Raw genomic sequence first — 22,744 nt, 5'->3', positions numbered from 1 at the left:
TATATAAAAATGTGCTCGCCAGCTATTTGGGTATGCGGCAATCACTGTTCGTTTGTCTAGAAGAGGAAGAATGGGAAAAATGCAAGCAGACCACTAGTCACTGTCTGTCGGGATTGTGGAATTGGGATTGTGCTCAGGAGGACTTTATTGTCTCACTGCGTCCCCTATTTCCTTAGGGGAGTATTTTTACTCCAGTAAACAATAAAAACAAAGCCTGAGGCATTAGCTTACAAGAGAATGTTTCATTATTCCAATATTTTCCTTTGGGGTCCTAGGTGAAATACAAACAGGGAGGTTGAATACTAGTGACAGCGGAGCAGCTTTCCAATAAACTGCAGCATTATAGCAATAGACTTTGTAATACAAGTTATGCTGTCATTCATAAATAACAATGCCATATGTTAACCATATTGCTTACACAAGTAAACCCGTCAATGTGTCACTATTTGATTTATCTCAACAGCTTCTTCAAATATTGAAGTATAGATCTGGGGAGGGGGGTGGGAGCAGGGGGTAACAATACAGCAAATTTGAGTTTTTTTTTAAATTACACAACTGCTGTCCAAATGGAAAATAACTAGGTGAAATAAAAAAAAATAAAGAGGAGCACATCTTGTAAGCATTATAAATACTATGTGAATTTAATAACCGTGCTTAATACTTTGTTTTCAGTTTTAAAATTCTTATTTTTTCCAATTATCTTTATCTCTCCTCAAGGTGTTTCTAAGAAATTATACATCTTAATGGCTAAAACTCCCAATAGCCAGTAGTGAATGTAGCCGATAATCAGCTCGAAGTAGAAAAATAATTGGGTAGTTGAATACAACTGAATACAATTGCCTCCCTAAATAAGGAAAAATGAAGATGGAGGAAATGTGTCTTATTTTTAATTGCTGGTGTTGGAGCATCATTGTGGAAGAGAGACAACCCAAGACTGTCAGAACGTTAGGAGAAATAATAAGCAGAAAATCACCACTCTTCTCAACATGGTCATAATCAGGAAACATCTATTTTCATTTTCCACTTGGACCCCTACAAACTTTGATTAAGAAGGCTGTCTCACACACAACTCCCTTACTTAATGTTAATTAATTAAATGCTTCATCTGTATATAAGAGTTTTTGCCTAAGGTAACGAAAAAGGTATTTCTTCCATTCAGACACTTGGAAGACGCACTTCTTGGGTTAAAAACAAAAACAGTTTAGAGCAAATCAATCAGAATATCCACATCTTCCTCAACCTGCAGAACCCATTTTAGTAGCTCAAGAATGGAATATATGTTTTTGTGTGTTGGGGCTCGGGTGTGTGGGGAGCAGAATAGCTTTATTCCAGCAGACAAAGAGGCAAACCTTTGCTGCCTAAAAGGAAAACAGGATAAGCGCAGGATGTGTCAGGGAGCAGGATGTGTTAGTTCTTTCTAAGAAACGGTAGAGCATTTCTCTCAGCCATAGGTGATTATACTTCATTTTAAAATTGACTTGCAATTTTTAAGAGAATTAGGGCAAGCTCTTGAACCTAGAGTTTCTCATTGCTTTAGAAAATTAGCCAAATTTAACTGCATCTTTTTTTGATTTTCTTCTCCACTTTCCTCTGTGTTTGAAAAGTAATGAGGATCTCAAGAACTTCTTATGAAAGTATTCTGTCTAGGTTGTCCTGCAAACAAGAATGTTGTGCCTAGTAGAGTAAATAAGATAATATTTAAGGATTTCATTTTCGCATCTACAGAGAGGACAATATTAATACGCATTAGAACTGGAACTCAGTTCTACTGGGTTTCTACTCTCTTACATTTCGGAATACAACAACTATCCCAGTTTGTAAGAAAAGAAACTTGGCAGAAAACATTCAGGACTGAGCATAAAACAATTTAGGGCACAATAAAAGCTGGGTTTTTCATTTATTAATATTCCTCCACTCCCTTTCTTTTCTCCTCCATCTCCAATGTCTCCTCACTATCCTTCTTCCCTTCTTTCCTCCCTCCCTCCCTTCCACCCCCCGGGGTCAAAACCATAGACAAAAGCTCAAAAGCGAGGAAATGTCCAATTCACTCCTCTTATAGTTTATTAATTACCCACCCCCATCGAAAAGAAACTTGTATCTGTTCAATAATTAAGCCAGGGCAATCAAGCGTGCGCTGGAGGCTGTGTGAATGCAGCCTTACAAGGCGTGAGGTAATGGAGCAGCGAACCTCTTCCAAGGGCCCAGCGAGCCAAGGTGGGCTGCGCTAACGCGAGCTCATAGCTTATTCTTCAGAACCTGTAGCGCGACCTGATGCAACTTGGAGGTTCCGTTGCCAGACTACTATGTAGTGCTTTGCACTTTCTTTTTCATTCTCCCCTCCCTTCTCCCCCTTCCTTTCTTTTGTCTGCTGTAGTTCGGGGTGAGGATAGCTTTGTGAATCAGACAACCCTCAAAATTAATCTTTTTTTTGCCTTTCCAATATTTTACTTCTTTCCCAGAAACTCAGTTTAAAAACTTTTTTTTTGGGGGGGCAATTATTACAGTATTCAAGCTCAATGCAATACCTTTCTCCCATTATCATTTTATGGGTCATTAAAAATAGCAGTTACACTTTAGTCATATTTGAAAGTGCAATAATTAGATAAAGGACTAATTGAATAGTTTTAACTCTTGAAAATTATTTTATGCTTATTTAATAGTGCGTGTTGCAATTGACTTTTTCATAGGCTTCTTGAATTTTAGAGAATTTTTTTCTTTGATTTCAGGTATTGAAAAAGATAATCTCTAGGAGTCAGAATGGTTACAACAATCATATCAAGAGAATGAACAAAATGGAAATTTTTTTTTTGGCTGACCACTCCAGGAAATTGATTATTAATCTTGTTTTGCCTAAAATTTAGACCTATCTTACAGTTATTTGGCAAGAGGTTACTGGCCTGCTATTGTGTTGATTCAGAGTTTTTGCTCTGTGTGTGCGTTTAAATTATATTCTGAGAAAGAGAATTCAGAAATTAGCATCCAAGTGTGCTTGCCTGAGCCTATAATCTTTTCACTATGTATATTAAATCACAAATTGTGGAATATTAATAAAACTAACATATAAACACTTCACTTGACAATCGGGAAAAAATGCATATTACTTTCTATGAGGTATCTTTTTTTTTTTTTCTTTTTTCAGGGTTTCCATAAAGAAATTGATCAGTGAGGTACGTTTAAATTAAGACATATTAAATCGATGACAGATACATATCATGCTGTGTTTAACAAGAGTTGTACAAGGAGGCGTGTACAAGATTCCACAGAGCACTACAGCACTATTACTCCCATTTACAACTTTTCCTTCATGCATTTGCCCATTAACCATTAAATTTCAGTAATTCAATAAAACAGAGCAGTTACAATTTTGAGGAAAAGCTATTTTGAAGGGGAGAGGGAAACCCTCATTTTATAGCACAATAAAAATACTCAATAGCCCATTTTAAAGGGCAGTGTGTGTTTATTTTAGTTCTTTACCTATAACTTAAAGGATTGAATTCAAAGCTATGCCCCAGTATAAGCACTAAAGTTCATTGCTGAATAAATTCAAATGAGAGAAATTCATCCATAGAACTTAAGAATGAACCCAACAAATAATGAGACCAGTTAAGGTAGGGTAACTTTGAATTTAAGATTATTCCTAGAAGTCGTGGTTAAGTGTACATGAAGAAATGAAAATATCGTCTGTAACATTTGGCTTTGTCAAAAGAGTGTGAAAATTAGACCTGTATTTTGTCAATGAAGGCAAGTATCTTTTTCTACCTTGCCTCCCAGTGATATTTCCTAAAATAAGTTTCATTTGACTTCATCTCAGGCTTTCCTTATTTTTTTCTATTCACACTTTTGCAAAGGGTTTTTTTTTAAGAGCCTGAAATTTGGTTATATAATATGCTTTTTTAGATACCAGACTGGGGTAAAAGGTGGGTTTCCAAATTGCTATGATTGGTGCCAGTTTTAATTTCATCACATCTTTTGCTGTTTATATAATATTCCTTTCTCTAGGAAGGTTTTCTTGCTGTTTTGCATAAGAATCCATTTTGACCTTGCTGACAGACAAACTGGTGAGGTCTTGTCCATATTTCTAAATAGAAAATTGACATTTAGTTTCAAGTTTCACCCTACATTACAATTGTTGGGAAGGGGGGGGAATGGTTGCATTTAAAACAATTCCCCCACAAGAAAAAAAAAAGTTGATCTTAATTTCTGAGCTTTTTTGTACATAGTTGGTAAATGAGGAGTAGTTTTCATGCCCAGAAATTGAAAGTCAGACGCCTAAAAAAAAACCAAAAAAAAAAAAAAACCTTACCCAATCCTACTTTGCTAAACAGAAAACTTTGCTTAACAGGTGTACACCTGTTCCCCATCAAGACTGAAGTGAGAGAAAAAAATAGAAAGTTTCCCGTTGAAAACAGTTGAGGTACATTGAAGAAATTCATGGTCCTTATAGTTCTCAAGCAAGCTACCTATCAGAGATGTTTGTAAGAAGGGGAAAAAAAGTAACAGATGACATATTAGATGCTAAATTGATAGGATGTTTTTCATTATGTTGGAGCAAAACACATTTTTATTAGATTATTTCTAATATAGAGTAAATTTTGAGAATCATGAACAAATATGTTGGGTGGCTCTGACCAGAAGGAGAAATTCTGCTAAAAAATGATTCCAGCTACATTAATTAGCTTGGAGAGATGTCACTCATCCAGGTCAGCAACTTTATCTTCAAAAGGTAAGAAAGAGTTAGGATTTTTTTAAAAAAAGAATTTGTTTTTGCACAGTTTTTGGAAGTGGAAGATTTGCAGATCTGCAAAGGAGCAGAGATTACATTTCTATCGCCTTGAAAACGTCTTGAATCGTCTTGAAAAGGAGTCCATTAACTAAAAATTGAGGTAAAAAATTTTATTTGTCCCGAATGATCCTATTTACACTGTCAAATCACCCAGGTAATTCAGAAATCAAATAAGTAGGTGTTGTGAACTTCAAAAATACCCACTTCCACTGTCATTTAACCGTAACCTTGATCTTTCCACTGGGACACATTCAATTTCTTCCCTGAAATAAACTTTCAAGAGACATTGATTCAGGTGACGTTAAGTGAATAAATGTATCCACTTCCCAAGAACCGCTCTTGAGATTTGAAGAGTGTGCAGGGAAAAATGGAAGGCGGAAGGGAGAAGGGGTTCAGAAGAGCTAGTTTTACTTTGAGTGATCGTGGGATAGTGGTTGCGTCAGAAGTCGTGAAATCTTCCTAATTCCCGATTGTGAATATCTCTCTTCAATTCCCAGAAGGGCCGGTTAGCTAATTTTCCGCTTGATGAGAGAGGGTGTGCTAGATCCCCGAGTTGGGCTTTTGCAAGGTGCATCTACATCACCGGCCCTCAGTGGCTGAGGCGCTCAATTCCGCACTCGCGCGTAGCAAACTTTCTACAAGTACAACTTTTCTATTGAAAGCAAGGGGGAACTGGGGGCACGTAGGGAGGAGGGGGCGGGAGGCAAGCGGGGCTAGAAGCGAAACCAAAGATTGAGGCTAGCATGAGGGCGGATGCCCGCTGAGCCGCAGGCCTGAAAGGGAGCCAATCGGGCAGCCCCGACTGCTGCCAATCAGAGGACTCCCTCCAATCCCACCCGTGCCATTTCCAAAATCTCGGTCCCACTGTGCAGCTCAAATGTGGTATTCGTTCTGCCAATCGCTGGAGGACAGAGTGGGGAAAGGAATAAGCGGAGTTAGGAGACAAGGACAAAAGAAGTTAAAGAGCGCTTAATATATACATGTTTTTGAAGGCAGGCAGAGGGAAAAAAATAACAGTGAGGGTTTATGGGCCTGATTGTGTAGTATTGATGGAGCCCCCTTTGAGCAAGAGGAATCCGCCGGCGCTGAGATTAGCAGATTTGGCAGCGGCTCAGCCCCATCCTCATCAGAGTATGACAGGCTTCCCCGGACTGGGGAGTCAACCCGCTCACTCCCACCACCACGCTGCAGCAGCCGCAGCCGCCGCTGCAGCTGCAGCTCACCTCCACCCCCGGGATTTGGGGAGTGACCCTGGAGGGGCCCTTACTTCGTTTGGGCCCGAGCACATGGCTCAGGCGAACGCGCTAAAACTCAGCCCTCCCTCCCAGCAGCTTTCAGCGCACCCTGAAGCCCAGGCGGTTGCAGCTGCCACTGCCGCGTTCTCCTTGAAGTCCGGCGCAGGCAACTACCCCAGTGGTGGGGGCAGTGCAGCGCAGGCTGCACCTCCTCCCCCAGCCCCTCCCCTTTCCTCCTCCTCTTCCCCTTCTCCCCTCCCCCCCCCCTCCTCCTTCTGCCCTCACCAGCTACACCGCCACCAACAGTGGTGGTGGCGGCGGCGGCGGCGGCGGCAGTGGCAACATTAGCGGCAGCAGCAAGACCAACAGCAGGGACTTCATCCTCAGGAGAGACCTTTCCACCACGGCCCCCGCTGCGGCCATGCACGGGGCGCTTGGAGGGGAGCAGCATTCCCGGGCAGGCTCCCCCCAGCACCCACCCCCGCCTCCCCACTCTGGCAGCATGTTCATTTCCTCGACTGGAGCCTATTCGGCCGCGGATGGGTCAGGAGGAGGCGGAGGCGGAGGGGGTCCCGCGCTGTTCCCTGGGCTCCATGAGCCGTCTGGGGGTCCCGGGAGTCACTCCCACCCGCTGAATGGTCAGATGCGCCTAGGTCTGGCTGCAGCGGCTGCGGCGGCCGCGGAACTGTACGGCCGCGCAGAGCCTCCCTTTGGACCCCGCTCCGGAGACTCGCACTACGGGGCAGCAGCGGCGGCAGCTGCGGCTGCTGCAGCTGCGGCAGCCTCCCTACACAACTACGGTTCCTTGAACTTAAACCTGAACCTGGCAGCTGCAGCGGCGGCGGCAGCCGGACACGGGCATCACCATCACCACCACCATCCTCCACCTCCCGCACCTCCACCACCTCCGCCTCCTCCGCCTCCTTCTGCTCACCACCCCCACCATCACCATCCTCACCACCCCGGGGCGGCGGCCGCAGCTGCGGCCGCGGCTGCCGGGGCCTTCCTCCGGTACATGCGGCAGCCAATCAAACAGGAGCTGATCTGCAAATGGATCGACCAGGAAGAGCTGCAGCTGCAACCTCAGCAGCAGCAGCAGCAGCAGCAGCAACAGCAGCAGCAGCAGCAGCAGCAGCACCCGCCACCCCCCGCCTCGAAGCCTTGCTCCAAAACTTTCAGTACCATGCACGAGCTGGTGAACCATGTCACGGTGGAGCACGTGGGGGGCCCCGAGCAGAGCAGCCACGTCTGCTACTGGGAGGACTGTCCCAGGGAAGGCAAACCCTTCAAGGCCAAGTACAAGCTCATTAATCATATCCGTGTGCACACCGGAGAGAAGCCGTTCCCCTGCCCCTTTCCCGGCTGCGGGAAAGTCTTTGCCCGCTCAGAGAACCTCAAGATTCACAAGCGCACTCATACAGGTGGGTATCTCTCCCTAGGCTGTAGCTGCAATAGCAGCTGCCGCCGCCGCCGCCACCGCCGCCGCCGCCGAGGCCGCCGCCGCCACCGCAGCCTCCCGCCTCCCTCCTCCGCCACCGCCGCCGCTTCTGCTGCTGCTGCTTCTCCTTCTTCTGTCCTGATCCCCCTCCCCTCCCACTTCTGCTATTTTTCTTCGCATACGTATAACCCGGACATGTGACTTCTTTTTTTTTTCTCTTTTTTTTTTCCCCTTTTTTTTTTTTCCATGAATAAGTAATTCGGTAGCATACTCAGGACTCACAGCGCTGTGTTTTCAACACGGCGAAAAGTCTCCAGTCTACCCTCCAGCCCCACTGCCCGGGACAGGCAAACAGCTCCACCAACACCAAACCATCACCACACTACAAGCAGCAGCAGCCCAAGAAGGAGGAGGAGAAGTGGAAGGAGCTACGTGGACGGTCTGCAGTCCCCCACCCCCACCCCATACCCCCTTCCTTCTTTTTCTCCTGAAATTGGCGGGAGGCGGGTTGGGGTGGGGTGGGGGTACAAAGTGGGGAGGGGGGATTAGCGAGGGTGACTCACTTCAATTTTTACCCACTTCCCCCACCCCCTACACGCAGAGTGTATCACAACTGAGGAGTTTTGTTGTTGGGGGAGAGGGAGATGTTTTCGTCTGTTATTCCTGACTGAAGGAAAAGACCTTAGGTGAAGGGGAAGGCCCCAGAACCTCATAATAATTATGGGAAAGGTGAGAGAACATCTTTAAAGTATAAAGTCCCTCCCGCACCCAAGGTTCGGGATGGAGAAATTGGTTTCTAGTCTTTCTAGCGTCTGGAGGAAGTAATAGAAGAAGGAATAAACTCCAAATTCATGTCTATTTTGGTCTTTGGGCCGGAAATGGAATGGGAAAAGGGAAAATTAGGAGGCGTGATTCTGTAGGTAACTCTATGGTAAACTTCTCTCGACTGTAATCTTTGGGGGTATTTAAAGGGATGAGGCTAAATTGTGAAATTTGTAACGGAGGTAACCCCTCAGCCCACCCCCAATTCCTTTCCAAGGGCAGAAGCGTGAGGGTAGAAGCTCTGATAAGATTGAACAGAGCTGGGATTTATAGTGACAGACAAATATTAGCCCTCGGAGGATACTTAAGGAACTGGAGTTTACATAATTACTTTCCTGATTTATCGGGTGTTTCTGTGGAGAGGAAGGCAGATTACGGACGGCTGTAGTCCAAATCTAAGGGTGAATGGCCCGTGGTTGAAAGGATTATAGATTTTATCTGCAGAATTTGTTTTAGGAGTCCGAAATTGTTTCTGGAAAGAAGTGAAGAAATCCAGCCCCTTTTCGGTTTCGACTTTTAAGAGCCAGCGGTCATTTCTCCTCTAAACTGACACATTTAAAGCCCCATTTATTTTTTAAACTGTTGTGGACACAGTTGATCACTACTTGGATGGGGAGAGGGGATTCTTGGAGAAGTCTGATTTCCCAGTTCTTTTCAAATCTAGATAGATGTATCTGCCTTAATATTTTGGAGGACATCCTTCTTACCTCACAAACCACTCCTAAGTATCAGAGAAGGCCTATTACTAAGAGTACTTCTGCAATTACTTCAACCTTTCTTTCTATTTATTCTCCTATACTACTATTCGCTCCCCCCCCCCAAAAAAAAAGATGAAATACTATTTGAGGCTTGACAGCCTTCTGCCTTTTGAGCCCTATGAAATAAAAGGTTTACCCCTTCCTTGGAAAGACTCTAGGGACAGAAAAAGGCTGAGTTTTCCAACTAAAGGTCTAGATCAGTTTCCAATCTTTGAAAAACAGGGAGATCTCTGATTTACAGCTCCTGAAATCTGATTCTTTCTGAGCAAATTTACTTCCAAATTTACTGCTCCTTGACACTTCTCTGAACCAGAGGTTTTGGGTGTCTGCCCTTTTTTTTCTTGCTGTTTAATTGGAAATTACTACTTTGCAGGCTTCCACTTTCAGGTTGATTCCCAGCTAGGCTTCAAAGTACAATGTGGGATTTGGAGTATTTTGAGATTTCATTTTCTTGCTGTGGTGCTCTGGTGCTTTTAGACTTTCCACCTTGGAAAGGCCCAAGCCCAGCTACTAACTCCAGTAGTCAGAAAAGCACACCTGGAGCCCAAAAGTTCTCTGAGGGCCTATGGGACCATGTGACCTCTTTCTGAAAGACAGAAGCCCAAGTACACCCAGTGTACATCCTAGATCAAGGTGAGGCCTTGAACACAGAAGCCAAGAACTCCTAAGGAGCAGGCCCAAAGATCAGACTCCTATACTGACAAGGGTTCTGGATTTTTTTTTTTTTTAAACATTCTTTCATAAATAATTTTTTATTTCTTTCCTTCCTCCTCTCCCCCATTAACTGAGGGAGAACATCTTAAGCATGCACACTCCCTGAAATATTTTTATTCTTTCTTTCATTTTAGGCATAAGGGAACCTTATTCCCAAGAAATCCACTATGACCTGGGAATAAGGGAAAGGCAGCAAATTATCTGCTATAGAACTGCTATGGCTTCCTTCCTCCCAAGACTGAGAGAAGGCCTTGGAACTTTGTGAAGCATCCCAGAGTTCCTACTCTCTCGGCTGGAGTGAGAGAGGAGTAGGCGGGAAAACTGGGGGTTGGAGGGGAAGAAACTTATTTACAGTTAAAAAGAAACAAATCTTTGCATGTAAATACTTTTAATTGCCTGGACCTGCGGTTGTACTTCCCCCTGGGTAACAACCCTAACACACAATGTGAGTGGGGAAACTAGCCATTTCAAATTCAAACTCTCCCATTTAGGCCTTTTATTTGTCATCTTTGGTACGTTTAGCAATGGCTTTGTGTGTTCTTTGCCTGCAGCCCCTTTCTCCGGGAAGCTACCTCTATTTATCCGGTGTTTGCGGTTTTTCACTCCCCAACCCCACTTTTACCCCTCCTCCACATCTTAACTTCTTCCATTTTTAGAGATGATTTGGGCTCCCTCGAGAAGTTCTTCCTTATCGACTTAGGGTTTTTCTCCATTCTTCTAAAGCAAGTAATTCACAGTTCTCTTAAAAAAAAAAGACCAGTTTCAGAGCCTGACTGGTTGCGGGAGTTGTTTATAACAGACTTCTGTTGAAAGATGAATGGGCTCGATATCCGTATCGGTTCAGTCGAGAAAGCTTCTGTGAAGTTCTCGGTTGGACCTGGGAATCACAGGAGAGGGTGGTGCATGCCTCAGAATCAGTGCCTCTCGGAACATAGTTTAAACAAGTTAAATTGTGACTGCAGTCATCCATCTAGAGTATAAAATCAACATAAGCATCTTTTGGGCTATCTCTATGGTCCCACTAAGCAATCTGAAAGAAATAGTTTTCTAAGGTTTCTTTCGTAACTATCCTCCTTTTCATTTTTTCGTCCCTTTTACTCCTAATCACTCCCATCCCATTTTCCCACGTTCAGTCTGCCCTTCTCGATCTTTCTTCCTTCCCTTCTCCCCCCCCCCCCCCAATGCATTACAAGAACCAGTTTTCCTTTCCCTGCTCATCTCAATTATAGTTTGTGGGAAACTAAGTTTAGCGTTTGTGAAACCTGATATGGATATGATATGTCAAAATTTTGACAGAGGCTTTGAAAAAAAGAGCTAACAGCATTTTTTTTTAAGTAACTAACGTTTTGGAGGATTTTAAAGGATGTAATTCTGGTTATGGATGCTGGGTGTCCCCCTCCCCCTCATGTACTTTCTGTATGCATAGATAGAATATATTTGGAATGTCAACTTACATTTGTTAATATTTTCAGATACAGTAATTTATTTTCTGAATCTCTGAACACATTTGTTTCCTTGAGCATTGAGTAATGTGAACATTTTTCGACCTTAAAAACAACAATAATAAATCAAAACTTCATTAAAAATAGAAAACATGTTGATTTGATTAAGACAAGATACTCAGATATTTCAATACTGAAAAAGGCGATTGTGGGGTGGAGATTTTTTAAGAACTAAGGCCCAGACACAACAATGGCTTTCTATCATTGCCATCTCAGGGACCCTGGCCCCACTTCAGCTTCCACTTTCAGCCTTCTCTAAATATCTGAAACTTGTTGGAAAAAGAGTATTGGGAAATATGTGTTCAATATTTCAGATTTTTTTTAAATCACTTTTCCAGGTATAGATTTAGACACTTTTCTAAGAAGTATGGATAAAAAGAAAAATTTAAGTTATTATAGATTCTACCATTTTTTTTTTTTTAACACAAAGGTGTGACTGTTTTCCTCATTTTTTAGCATTAAGGAGTCTTTGCACTTTCAGAATAGATTTTTCTTCAGTGAAATCTTACATATAATTCATATATGAAAAAGCTACAAAATTGTGTTCTAGAGTAATGAGAATACCCAAACCTGACAAACATTTTCTGTGTCTTTTAACTTTGAGGCAATGTAGAAAGCTATTAAATTAGATCTGCTTATATACTTTTCACTGGCACGTCGCCTCAAGGTAATTGGATAAGGTTCTATTATACATCTACTGCTTTCTTTATAATATTGGTATTTGTTGCCATTTGGTTGTGTCATGCTCTGTATCCCACTGCAAGTTGTGAAGAAAGCTGGTAGATGGCAGAAACCAGCAGTGCAATGATGGCCCAGTTAGGCTTGTAAAAACTCAGTGGTGAAATTATGTTTTACAGGTGCTGTTTTGTTTTTTTTAAGACGAGAAATTGTTTTATTTCTTCCCTTCCCCATCAATATCCTCTTAGATTTCCTTTCACCAGTGAAATTAGGGGACAAGGCAGGAGGAAGGGCACAATTTGAGACAAAAAAAGACCATTTCCTTATAATTCTGTAGCTCTATTTGAATTTGAATGTGGTATATATGTTTATTTTCCTATTGTGGATTTGAAAGTGTGGTTTCATTCACTGGTGTTCTTAGGGGAGGGGTTCTCCAGCTTTCTGCAAATGTTTTTATTTTCTTGAGTGTCTGGAGTTGAGATATTATGTGTGGAAAGGGTGCAAGAATGAACAGTGTATAATATTTCATGAATATGCTTCTTGATTTATATATGTGTGTATATATGTATATACACACATTAAAGTATATATATAATGTTTTAAATATATATATTGTATATTCATATTTTTATGAGACTTTACAAGATTCCATTGCTATTGCTTCTGTTGCTATAATCTGAGCCCAAAGCTATGATTTCTATTTTCTTATGCTCTAGGGAGAACTCTTATGCCAATAGACTCCACCCCCTCATCCTAATTTGCAACCTGCAAAAAAGGATCAGACCAAATTACTTGGGTTGGTTGTGAATTGTAAAGGGACATGAACCTTTATTTATTCTTCAGGATTTCACAATCAAGCTGGAAATTTCTGGAAGGCAATTGATAACTTTGTCTATTCTCTATTTCAGGGGAAAAACCCTTTAAATGTGAATTCGACGGATGCGACAGGAAGTTTGCCAATAGCAGTGACCGAAAGAAACATTCCCATGTCCATACCAGTGATAAACCCTACTACTGTAAGATTCGAGGCTGTGATAAATCTTATACACATCCTAGCTCTTTGAGGAAGCATATGAAGATCCATTGCAAGTCTCCTCCACCTTCTCCAGGTGCCCTTGGTTATCCATCAATGGGGACTCCAATAGGAGCTCCCTTGTCTCCTGTCTTGGACCCAGCCAGGAGCCGCTCTGCCACTCTTTCCCCTCAGGTCACCAATCTCAATGAGTGGTATGTTTGTCAGGCCAGTGGAACACCAAACCACCTCCATACACCTTCCAGCAATGGGACCACTTCAGAATCAGAAGATGAAGAAATGTATGGGAACTCTGATGCTGCAAGAACTATTCACTAGAAATAATAATGCTAGTTAAAATAGTAATAAAAGTTTTCAACATAGACATCTTTGGACTATTTAATGAACTGAGACAGTGTAGAGCCTGAAACAAACCTGATGGCTCAGACATGCCACCTGGTTTAACTAGCCCTATTTATTCTGTATGAAACCCTATGGTGTTTGTATACTTAATTTAATTAAGATACTTGGAACTTTTTTTCTTAAAAAAAAAAAAAATTTGCCAAGCTGGACTAACTCAGTGAAATAAGTTGTATGTTGCAGGGGGATAGGGGGTGTGGAGGCTAATGTGCCCAAGGAAATGAATGGACAGACAGACAGATCAATTTGTGGAGATATACACTGCCAATGTCAATGCACTAGTCCTTGTAGGGGTGGAAAAGAGTATTGAGGAAGGACTGAGACTACAAACTAAGAAGGCCCTCTGCATTTCCTGGAGTGCCTCTCAAAACCATGGACACCATTCTGTGGGCTGCTTTTTTAACCTAGTTAGGCCCTGATTCTGCAATGGCTTCTTGATTGTAAACTACCAACTGCTGCATTGCCAACAGAGTTTGGACTGCATATGAGTCCAAAAAAAATTTGTAAGACCCTTCTTTCAGTTATGAGATTTTGTAAATTTTTACTTTCCACTCTTATGTCATTGGCCTCTCCATAACATGGTATTTTTATATGGGATTATTTCCTTTCTCCCCAAATTGTATGTTTTTTTTTAATGCAGCAATCTTAATCTATCTCCATATTTTATACTACTGTGATCATTCAAGCAAATCTGGAGAGAAAGCTGCTGCTATTTGACAACTGTGATACTGTGATATTTTATAAAATTTTAGAAATTCAAGTGCTTTCTTTTCATTTTGCTAAGTTTTTTTTTTAATCTGGAAAATAAGATGCTGCCTCTATATTGTGTCCAAACCACTTGTGTAATAAATAGAATATGTCGTTATGTCATCAGTTCTTGGAGATGCCAAGGTAACAGTCAAGTCTAAGAAGCTGTGATGCTGGTGTTATGCCTATTCCCCCCTCCCCCAAGTTGTTTTTAAACAAACCAACCCCTCTTTTATACTGTTGTGTATCAATCCTTTAAAATGCTTTATTTTTCCACTGCCTGAAGCCCTGTTTGTATTTTTTCCACCTGAACACTGAGCACACAAAACTCCTTGCCATTTGAAAATGACAGTGTGTAGTGTGTGATTTGCATTAAGGGGGGGAGGGGGATTGTTATAAATATTAAAAAAAGTTAAAAGGTTTATAGTTACAGCCAAACAGTGATGAATGTGTGGCCTTTGCCATAGCTGTCAAGCTAGGAAATAAAAGGTCAAGGATCTAGGACAATAACTCTTAGTCAATTTATTTTCGGTTGGTACAACACATCTCATGTGCAAAATGTTAGTCCATCATAAACATCATACAAATACACTAAAGAGCACTAATTTATCCTCAGAGACCCTGAAGACACCCCCTCCCCAGGGTTTATAAAAATTTGTTTTGTGTGCTGTGAGTGGTTGATGTAGTCTTGTCGTTGTTAATAACTTGTATGTGAACACTATTATTTTGTACAGTTGAATTAATTTATTTTCAGACACCATCTCTCCCCTGCCCTCCCCCCCATCCCTATCCTTATCCTGGAAGAGTATAAAGCACACCAAAGAATTATATTATAAATTTTGGTGAAAGATTGTCATTTATGATTCCATGGTTTGTATAAAAAAAAAAAGAAAGTGAAAATATATTTTTAAAGTTACTTGAATGAATAGCATAATGTGAAAAACACGACTCTTCCTGCATGTCTCCTTTGCATTGTGTTGGTTATGAAATAATATATATATATATACATATATATATAGTTTATAGATATATTACTAGTACAGTGCATGGTGCTGTTACTTTGGAAGCCTTTAAACATTGTCTTCAGATTGCTATGATGAATATAAAAGGTAAACCCTGGTTTTAGAAAAAAAAAGACAACTTGAATACAAAATAATTTAACACTTGCAAAGTTTACTTGATTTGCATATCTCACATTCCAAATAAACAGAAAATAAGAGTTAAGATACGGATTTTTGGAGGTTAATTTATGTTTCATAAAATTTAATAGGATAAAATATTTCTGATTTATAATGTTTTATTTATGTTTTTTTCAACAATAGTTTGCACTATACTTTTTATTTTACAAAATTATTTATTTTGAAATGGACTGTGTTACTATTTTATATACTTTTCCACACATAGGATTATTCGTTTTCCCACAGAGTTCGGTTCATAAGACATCCCCAAATAAGGAATCTGTACCTCCAATTGAAATCAAGCAAAAGTGATTTTAAGGTTTTTTAAAAACCCTCAGTGAAAGAGTAATATGTGTTGCCTATGTTTTACATAGCTGCATATCTGTGTCTAGCAATACTTATGTTACTAATGCAGTTCTTTGGGCAGATTTCTGGCCTATAATACCATATAAGCTCACAATCAGAAAAATATTTATAATTCAATTTTATTTAATTTGCTGTTTATCTTAGGATATAGGTGTTGCAGAAATCCTGGATGCTATCTGAAGGATAAATATGTTGAATTCATGGTGTGTTTGTATATGTATATGTATTATGTGTTAATTTTGCTAATTTGAATAATATCCTTAGAAATCGAATAAGAAGATGAAAACTAAATGTATAGCATTTCTTTAGAGTTTAATTGTGTTTTTCTTTAAAGAGAAATAAAAGAAGAGGTGAAAAAGAGGGAGAGCTTCTAAAAGGGATAGAATATCCAGAGCAAAACCCAGAGTGGTTGAATTAAAGATACTGAATCCGAGATAGCATAAAAGCAGTGAAATAGCTAGCTTCAGATTTCTTTTACACTGATTATTTGGAGTATGTGGGTGTGAGTGTAGATCAAAAGATGGTAATTTTGATTTGTAAAATTTGAGGCTAAGTTAGGTTCTATTGTAATGGTGAAATATACTGGATTAAATTGTTTTTAATAATTATAAAGTTGAAAATTCAGGTGCTCACAATTTCAAGTGTGAAAATGGCATAAAATTTAAAAACAACAGGAAGAGATGTCAACAGTTTCTTCAAAAAGGTTATAATGTTTTTTAAAGTCAGTTTTGATAAATGTAGTAAAGGTGAAACAGATTGTAAAGAGTTGTTGCTAGCAAAATGACAATAACCAACATAGGAAGGAGAAAAACACTCATAAATGAGGGCTCCAATCAATGGGAAAACTTATAGCTCTCTAATGAAGTTTCTTTTGAAAAGGAGGGCTACACAAAGCCACCAAGACATGAATCATTCATGGCAAATATAAAAGATATCTGACAATGAGCAGAACCTTGTATAGAGTGTATAAAACAAGTTTCCCCTTCTTATTTTCTGCTTTAAAACGCACAATCTCCCACTCCCAGTGTTCTCTGTCCAGTCTATAGAGTTAAAATTGACCACTACACGTCCTGCGCCACTTCAAAGTAATTTAGTCCAGAACGGAAGGCTTGGCGCTCGGACAATCTTCATGGTGTGTTAAGATTTCTATGGCAATTGGCAACCAAGACGTTCCCATCTGAATATGTCTCAAAGAAAGCCACTTATTGACACTGCGTTGGCCATCATCAAAGACTTCATCTTCCCTAGGCAAACGTGCCCCTCACAAACACTGTTTAAATCATCTACCTTTGTATTCCATCCGGGCTAAGAGACATCTCAAAACATGATTATTTATAGTTTTTTAGTTCAAGGTGGTTAAAGCCAGTATTTCTAAACTTTAGCATACTTTCAAAAAGTCTGAATGTGAGAATTGTATGCCCTAAGGAGAAAGGAAGGCTCCAAACACACTATGGTCTTATTGGCAGTAGGAAATGTTGACTCACATACAAGTACTTACCACACACTTCAGCAATATTCAGGCACATCTATTGCTGGTCATTATAATTACGCGGCAGAAACATCTTTTATATCCCATGTTTATAGAAGCTAGTGGAGGGGAATACTTTTTTTTCCCCCTTAAAAACAAACAAACAAACAAACTGGGCTATCTACGGAAGAGGTTTTTCTGTCCCAGTTTTATGTTTTCTAATGTTCCTTACCTATGGAAAAAGGTTAAAAAAAAAATGCTTTTCTCTACTAAAGGTTGAATAAGCAGCCCAGAGCGATGGCCGAATCTTGGGAAGAAAAAGAGAAAGATATAAACATAGACCTGATGTCCCACATCCTTACACAATTCCTTTATCCAGATAAGTAGATAGACAGATCTATATCTCATGACCCCCCCCCCCCAAACAACAATACACTTCAAAGAATTCTTCCCACCCCCACTTCCAAGGATCTATAAGAAAAGTCACCTCTTCACCCACCAGGGATCTAACACACACGTACCCCACTTACATAAACACACATACCCACATGCACACACATAGACACACAAAAACACTCCCATCCACACATTCACACACTACGCCAGTGCCTAATCAGGCAGGGAGAAGTTCAAAGGCACGTTCTTTGAAATTCAAACTACTGCTTTTATGGTACATCAACATGGAGCGTTAGGATTGCTATGGCAATGAGCACAGCAGAAGCAAGACGCATTCAAAACAGTCCACCTCGATTCGAGACACTCTATTAAGATACAGTTGCATTGACCTTTACTTTCATGCCATGTTAGTTCAGTCAATTTTCACCTCATCAGAACCTCTCATATATTTTTTTCTTTTGGATTCCATCCCATTCTTTTTTAATATTCTCAGAATCGGCGCCAACTTTAAAAGGAGGGGGGTAACAACACATAGATGAGAGGAATAGAACGAAGAAGGGAAAGGGAGAGAAAACGTACTGATGTGTGTACGTGTGTGTGCGTGCGTGCGTGTGTGCGGGGGAGGGGAGTGATGTTAGAGAGGGGGAAAGAGAACCAGATCCCCAATTCCTCTTCCTTCTCTCCCCACCTAAGTACTTTTATTTGCAGAGCAATTGTTCTTTGTTTATTTAATACAAGTACTGTGTGAATGGTGAAAAATAAACACGATGAAAAATAACCAAACAGATGATTCCTCCAAGTGAAAAAGCCCGGACTTAATAAAAGTGCGAAGCAGTCTCCGCTGAATGAGAAGCCCTTTGAAGTGGAACTTATTATCGCAGGAATACTTTAGGGTTGCCCTAACGACGCCGCTGAATTGAAGGCGCTCCCCTTTGTCAGCGATTTGTTCTCCTTTGCTGGGATGCCCGTAGAAATTACTTACATGGGCTGCCTTAACATGCAGCCTGCAAATCAGTAACTTTGCAGCTCAGACTTGCAGACGCCACTCTGCTAAGGACAAAAAGAAGTCAGAAGGAAAACACACGAACCTTTCACTCAGATTTCCTTGGGATAGGGCAGTGTTGTGGGGATGCTGTGGGGAGAAGGATAAGAAGTTGTATTACAACTCTCTTCCCCCCCCCCTTACCCAACCCCCACCCCTCAATTCTCACCCATAGACATTATAGGCACTGCAACACCTCGTCTTTCTGAGTCCTCCGGTCCCTCAATCTTTCTCGTCATAATTAAGGGAGAAGACTCCGGGGGCTCCTCCCCATGTAACCCAGCTCAGGGCGCTATTTGGGAGAGTTGGCCAGTTGAAAGCTTTTCCCAGCAGCCTGGGCCATATTTAATAAGGGTCGTTTATCACTGAGGCTCTCTGAAGGGTCGCCTCCAGCCCTGTGCCCATTAGAAAGGCGGAGGTGACATTTAAACTCCGTTTTCAAGGATCGCGGGGGTATTTCAATGAAAAGGCAACTCGTTTGTCTTATGAGCCTGGAAACAACCTCCTTCTCTCTCCTTTTGACCACATGGCATAACTCAAAAACAATAGTTCAAAAGTGAAATGGCATCGTGGTGTTCACTCCGAGACAGGCCCCCATCTAGCACCAGAGAAAGGGAGTAGTCCACAACACAATGTGCTTTTTGTGTCCGCCTCTGTCACAAGGATTTTGTTGTTTGCTTTGGGGGCTGCGCCTGTTATACTTTCCTGAAAGTGCTTGTGTTAAACAAGAGTTATAAGTCATCCAAAACAACAAACATTTTGATTTTCTTTGCCTAAAGGGCTTCCCCTGGCCATGGGCACCGTGAAAAATAATGTACTTGCTGAGAAAGGAACACCAGTAGTAGCATTACAAGCGGGGTGCATTAAATATTGAATGACACGAGGAAAAAGGAGCTTGTCGAGGGGCACTCAGCCTTAAAGTCTTTCTTCAACCTTGTCTTCAGTGCCTATTGGACTATTTAAGATGGTGTTAATTAAGGCTGCTTCTGATTCCGCTAGACTCCAGCTTTGTCTCTTGGCCGTGTTCTTGTCAATAGCCCTCTGTACCCAAAGCTTTCCCCACACGTTGGTTTAGTGAAGGGCATGTGTCACTTCTTATTTGGAAGCTGAAGAGAAGCCCCTATCTAATATTAAGGGCAGCGGGAATGTAGTAATCAGTCGGCATTAGAGGAATATGAAGGGGCTCGGGATGAGGGGAGGGAAGGGAAAGGAGGGGCAGGCATGCGGGAACAGAATGAGAACAGCTGCAGATGGGCTGATATGGAGGAGAGAATCCCCGTGCGCACCGCTGTTGGCACATTTTGGAGAACGTTGTTTAGCAAACAAGGGACACGCGGGATTCACTGATTTTGAACAGCCTCATTTCTCTGTCCTCCTTTGCATTTTGAAAATTTAAATCTTATCACAGAAAAACAACGACAACAATAAAACAACAAAACAATTAGCCACCATGGTAGGGCATTGTTTTATGGATTCAATATACTAATAAGACTCACTTCCAAAAAGGAGGGGCTCCAACAGAGGTGGAATCAGGCATCTTTTCTAGATTAAAATAAATAAAACAAAAGAATTTATAAAATGGCCCACCATTGGCCAATGAAAGTTACTGGCAACTTCCTCTAATACATTTGCATTCTCTTTTCTTCAGCAAAATAGTCATAAACAAAACAATAAAGCTTCAAACTTGAAACCACCAGAATTTGAAAAAAAAAAATAGATGGTGAAACTCTAGGATTAGAAAAGATTTATGTCAATTCCACCCCACCCCACCCCCAAGAAACCAAAAACCGTGACCCAGGTAAGAGTGTTGGTCTTCCTTTAATAAAAGGCTGCTAATTCCTAACATGAAAAATAAAGTATTTGGTATTGCAACCTGTTTTATGGTGGGATTCTCTGTACAGGATTTATGGAAGGAGATGGACAAGAAATATATGGGATGTCAAGACAGATTGATTGTCATCTGTATAAGTGGAACAAATAATCAAGTGGATGAGGTTATGGATACACTGAAATATGCCAATCTAGTTGGAAGGGATTATGTATGTATATATATATATATATATATATATATATATATATATATATATATATACTACTTTGTGCCAGGAACTAACCTAAGAGCTTTACAAATATTAGCTAGTCAAACTGATTTCAGAAAAGCCTGGAAAGATTTACATGAACTGATGCTAAGTGAAGTGAGCAGAACCGGAAGAACAACGCAAGGAGTAACAGCAAGATTATATGATGATTACATGATAGACTTAACTATTCAGAGCAATGCAGTGATTGATCTAAGACAATTCCAATAGACTTGAGATGGAAAACGCCAGAGGGAGAACAATGGACATTGAATGCCCCTTAAAGTATACTATTTGTGCCCTTTTTTGTTTGTTTTTCCTTTCTAGTTTTTTCCCCCTTTTGTTCTGATTTTTCTTTCATGATGAGAAATATGAAAATATGTTTTAAATTATTGTCCACGTACAATTTATATTAGATTGCTTGCTGTCTTGGGGGGGGGGTAAAAGAGGGAGAAAGATTTAGAACTCAAATATTACAAAATGAATGTTGAAAATTATCTTTACACGTGATTACAAAATAAAATACTATTGAGAAACAAATATTAGTTTGAGTGTCTAAAGCCAGATTTGAATTTAGATCTTACTAAATTCAGGTCCAGATCCACTGTGCCATCTTGTAGCCTGTAGTTTACTGGATATATCTCAAAGTATAAAAGACATTCCAAATCCATCAAATCATTCTTATCGTGAATTGGAACAATCAATTCAGAAGCAGAATATAAAGCAGAATATGCATAATATACATAATATCTTAGACATACTAGTGTCATAAACTTATTAGTGATGCTCTCATAGGATTCTAAAAAACAAATGGCCAAAATTTCATCATTTCACGGATGAAGAAACTAAGGATCAGGGGCTTGCCCAAGGAGTTGGTATACAGAGTTAGCATACTAACATATGGAGTTAGCAGCAGAATCTAAATTCTGAAGGATTCCTTACTTCTATTCTAAGACTATTTCTAACTTTAGGCAGAGCTGCTTCATATTCCAGCTAGAGCTATATTATCTCCATTGAATTCCTGAGAACCTATATTAAGTGGGACTTTCCTTTCCTTCCAGATAGAGCCTGACATAGGAAGGCAATTTCTCTTTGCAGGTGCTTTGTAGATGTATCTCTGAAGAAAGGGGTGCCTGCTTAGTCATTTCCAGTAATTGGGGTTTTTATACTTTGGAACTGGTTCTGGAGTGCAGTCCTCTGACTCAGGGGTTAGATCCTACCAAGCACATCTTCTTCATTCAGTTCCTCTTCCTTCCCTCTTCCTAGCCCCTCTACTCATGCCTATTCCTGGAACTAGACCAAGTTTTCTAAAGTTCTGTTTTTCTACACTGGGTCAGGGCAACAGGAGAAAGAATTGAATCTCCAATTGATTTAGGCCCAAACTTTCCTTATGATCACTGTCCAGTGACTAGCTCAGCTTCTAAAGGATTCAGAACCTCCAATCTTCCAGCACCAAGATTTTCCTTGGGCTCCCTTCCCCAGATTAAATGGAAACCTAGAGCTGACTTGCTTAAATAATAATTTACTATGTTTGTGATTTTGGGCAAGTAATTTAGCTGATCTAAACCTTAGTTTCCTTAGCAGTAAAATGATGAGTTGGACTAGATAGCCTCTATGATCAAATCCAACTGTACACAAATAATACACACACACACACACACACACACACACACACACAACTGTCTATTCAACTCCATTTAACCTAGAATAGGGAATGTGTGTGTGCAGAGGGAAATGAGGTTCAAGGAGAGATTTGAGGAAAGCTTAATGTAATTTGAGGACAGTGGTTTGCCACATAAGGATGAGATATAATATTATTTAATCTTGATTCAAAGCTAGAATGGAGCTGAGGGGAACATCTGGGCAGCTAGCTGGCAAAATGAATAGAGTGCTTCCAGGAAGACCTGAGTTCAAATCTGGCCTTGGACGCTTATTTAACCCTATCTGCCTCAATCTCCTCATCTGTAAAATGGGCTGGAGAAGAAAAATGGCAAACCACTTTGGTATCTTTGCCAAGAAAACTCTAAATGGAATCAGAGAATCAACAGACAGGGGGAACAACTAAGATAGAGCATGTAGGAGTAGCAGAGCCAGATTGGTATATAGG

The 22,744-nt window shown here is 40.7% G+C and overlaps 1 protein-coding gene across 1 annotated transcript; it reads left to right on the top strand.

Annotated features, from left to right (window-relative positions):
* The first annotated feature begins 5,617 nt into the window (after positions 1-5,617).
* On the top strand, positions 5,618-15,419 carry ZIC5 (Zic family member 5). The gene is given in 3 exon segments (XM_031958623.1): positions 5,618-6,248; positions 6,250-7,439; positions 12,839-15,419. Coding segments are annotated over 3 exon segments (2,118 nt in total). The 5' UTR covers positions 5,618-5,763; the 3' UTR covers positions 13,282-15,419.
* Positions 15,420-22,744: the final 7,325 nt, after the last annotated feature.

This window comes from Sarcophilus harrisii, chromosome 3, assembly GCF_902635505.1.
Source record: "Sarcophilus harrisii chromosome 3, mSarHar1.11, whole genome shotgun sequence".
NCBI classification, from domain to species: Eukaryota; Metazoa; Chordata; class Mammalia; order Dasyuromorphia; family Dasyuridae; genus Sarcophilus; species Sarcophilus harrisii.
The sequence above is the reverse complement of the archived record's forward strand: the minus strand, read 5'-3'. Positions and strand labels throughout refer to the sequence as shown.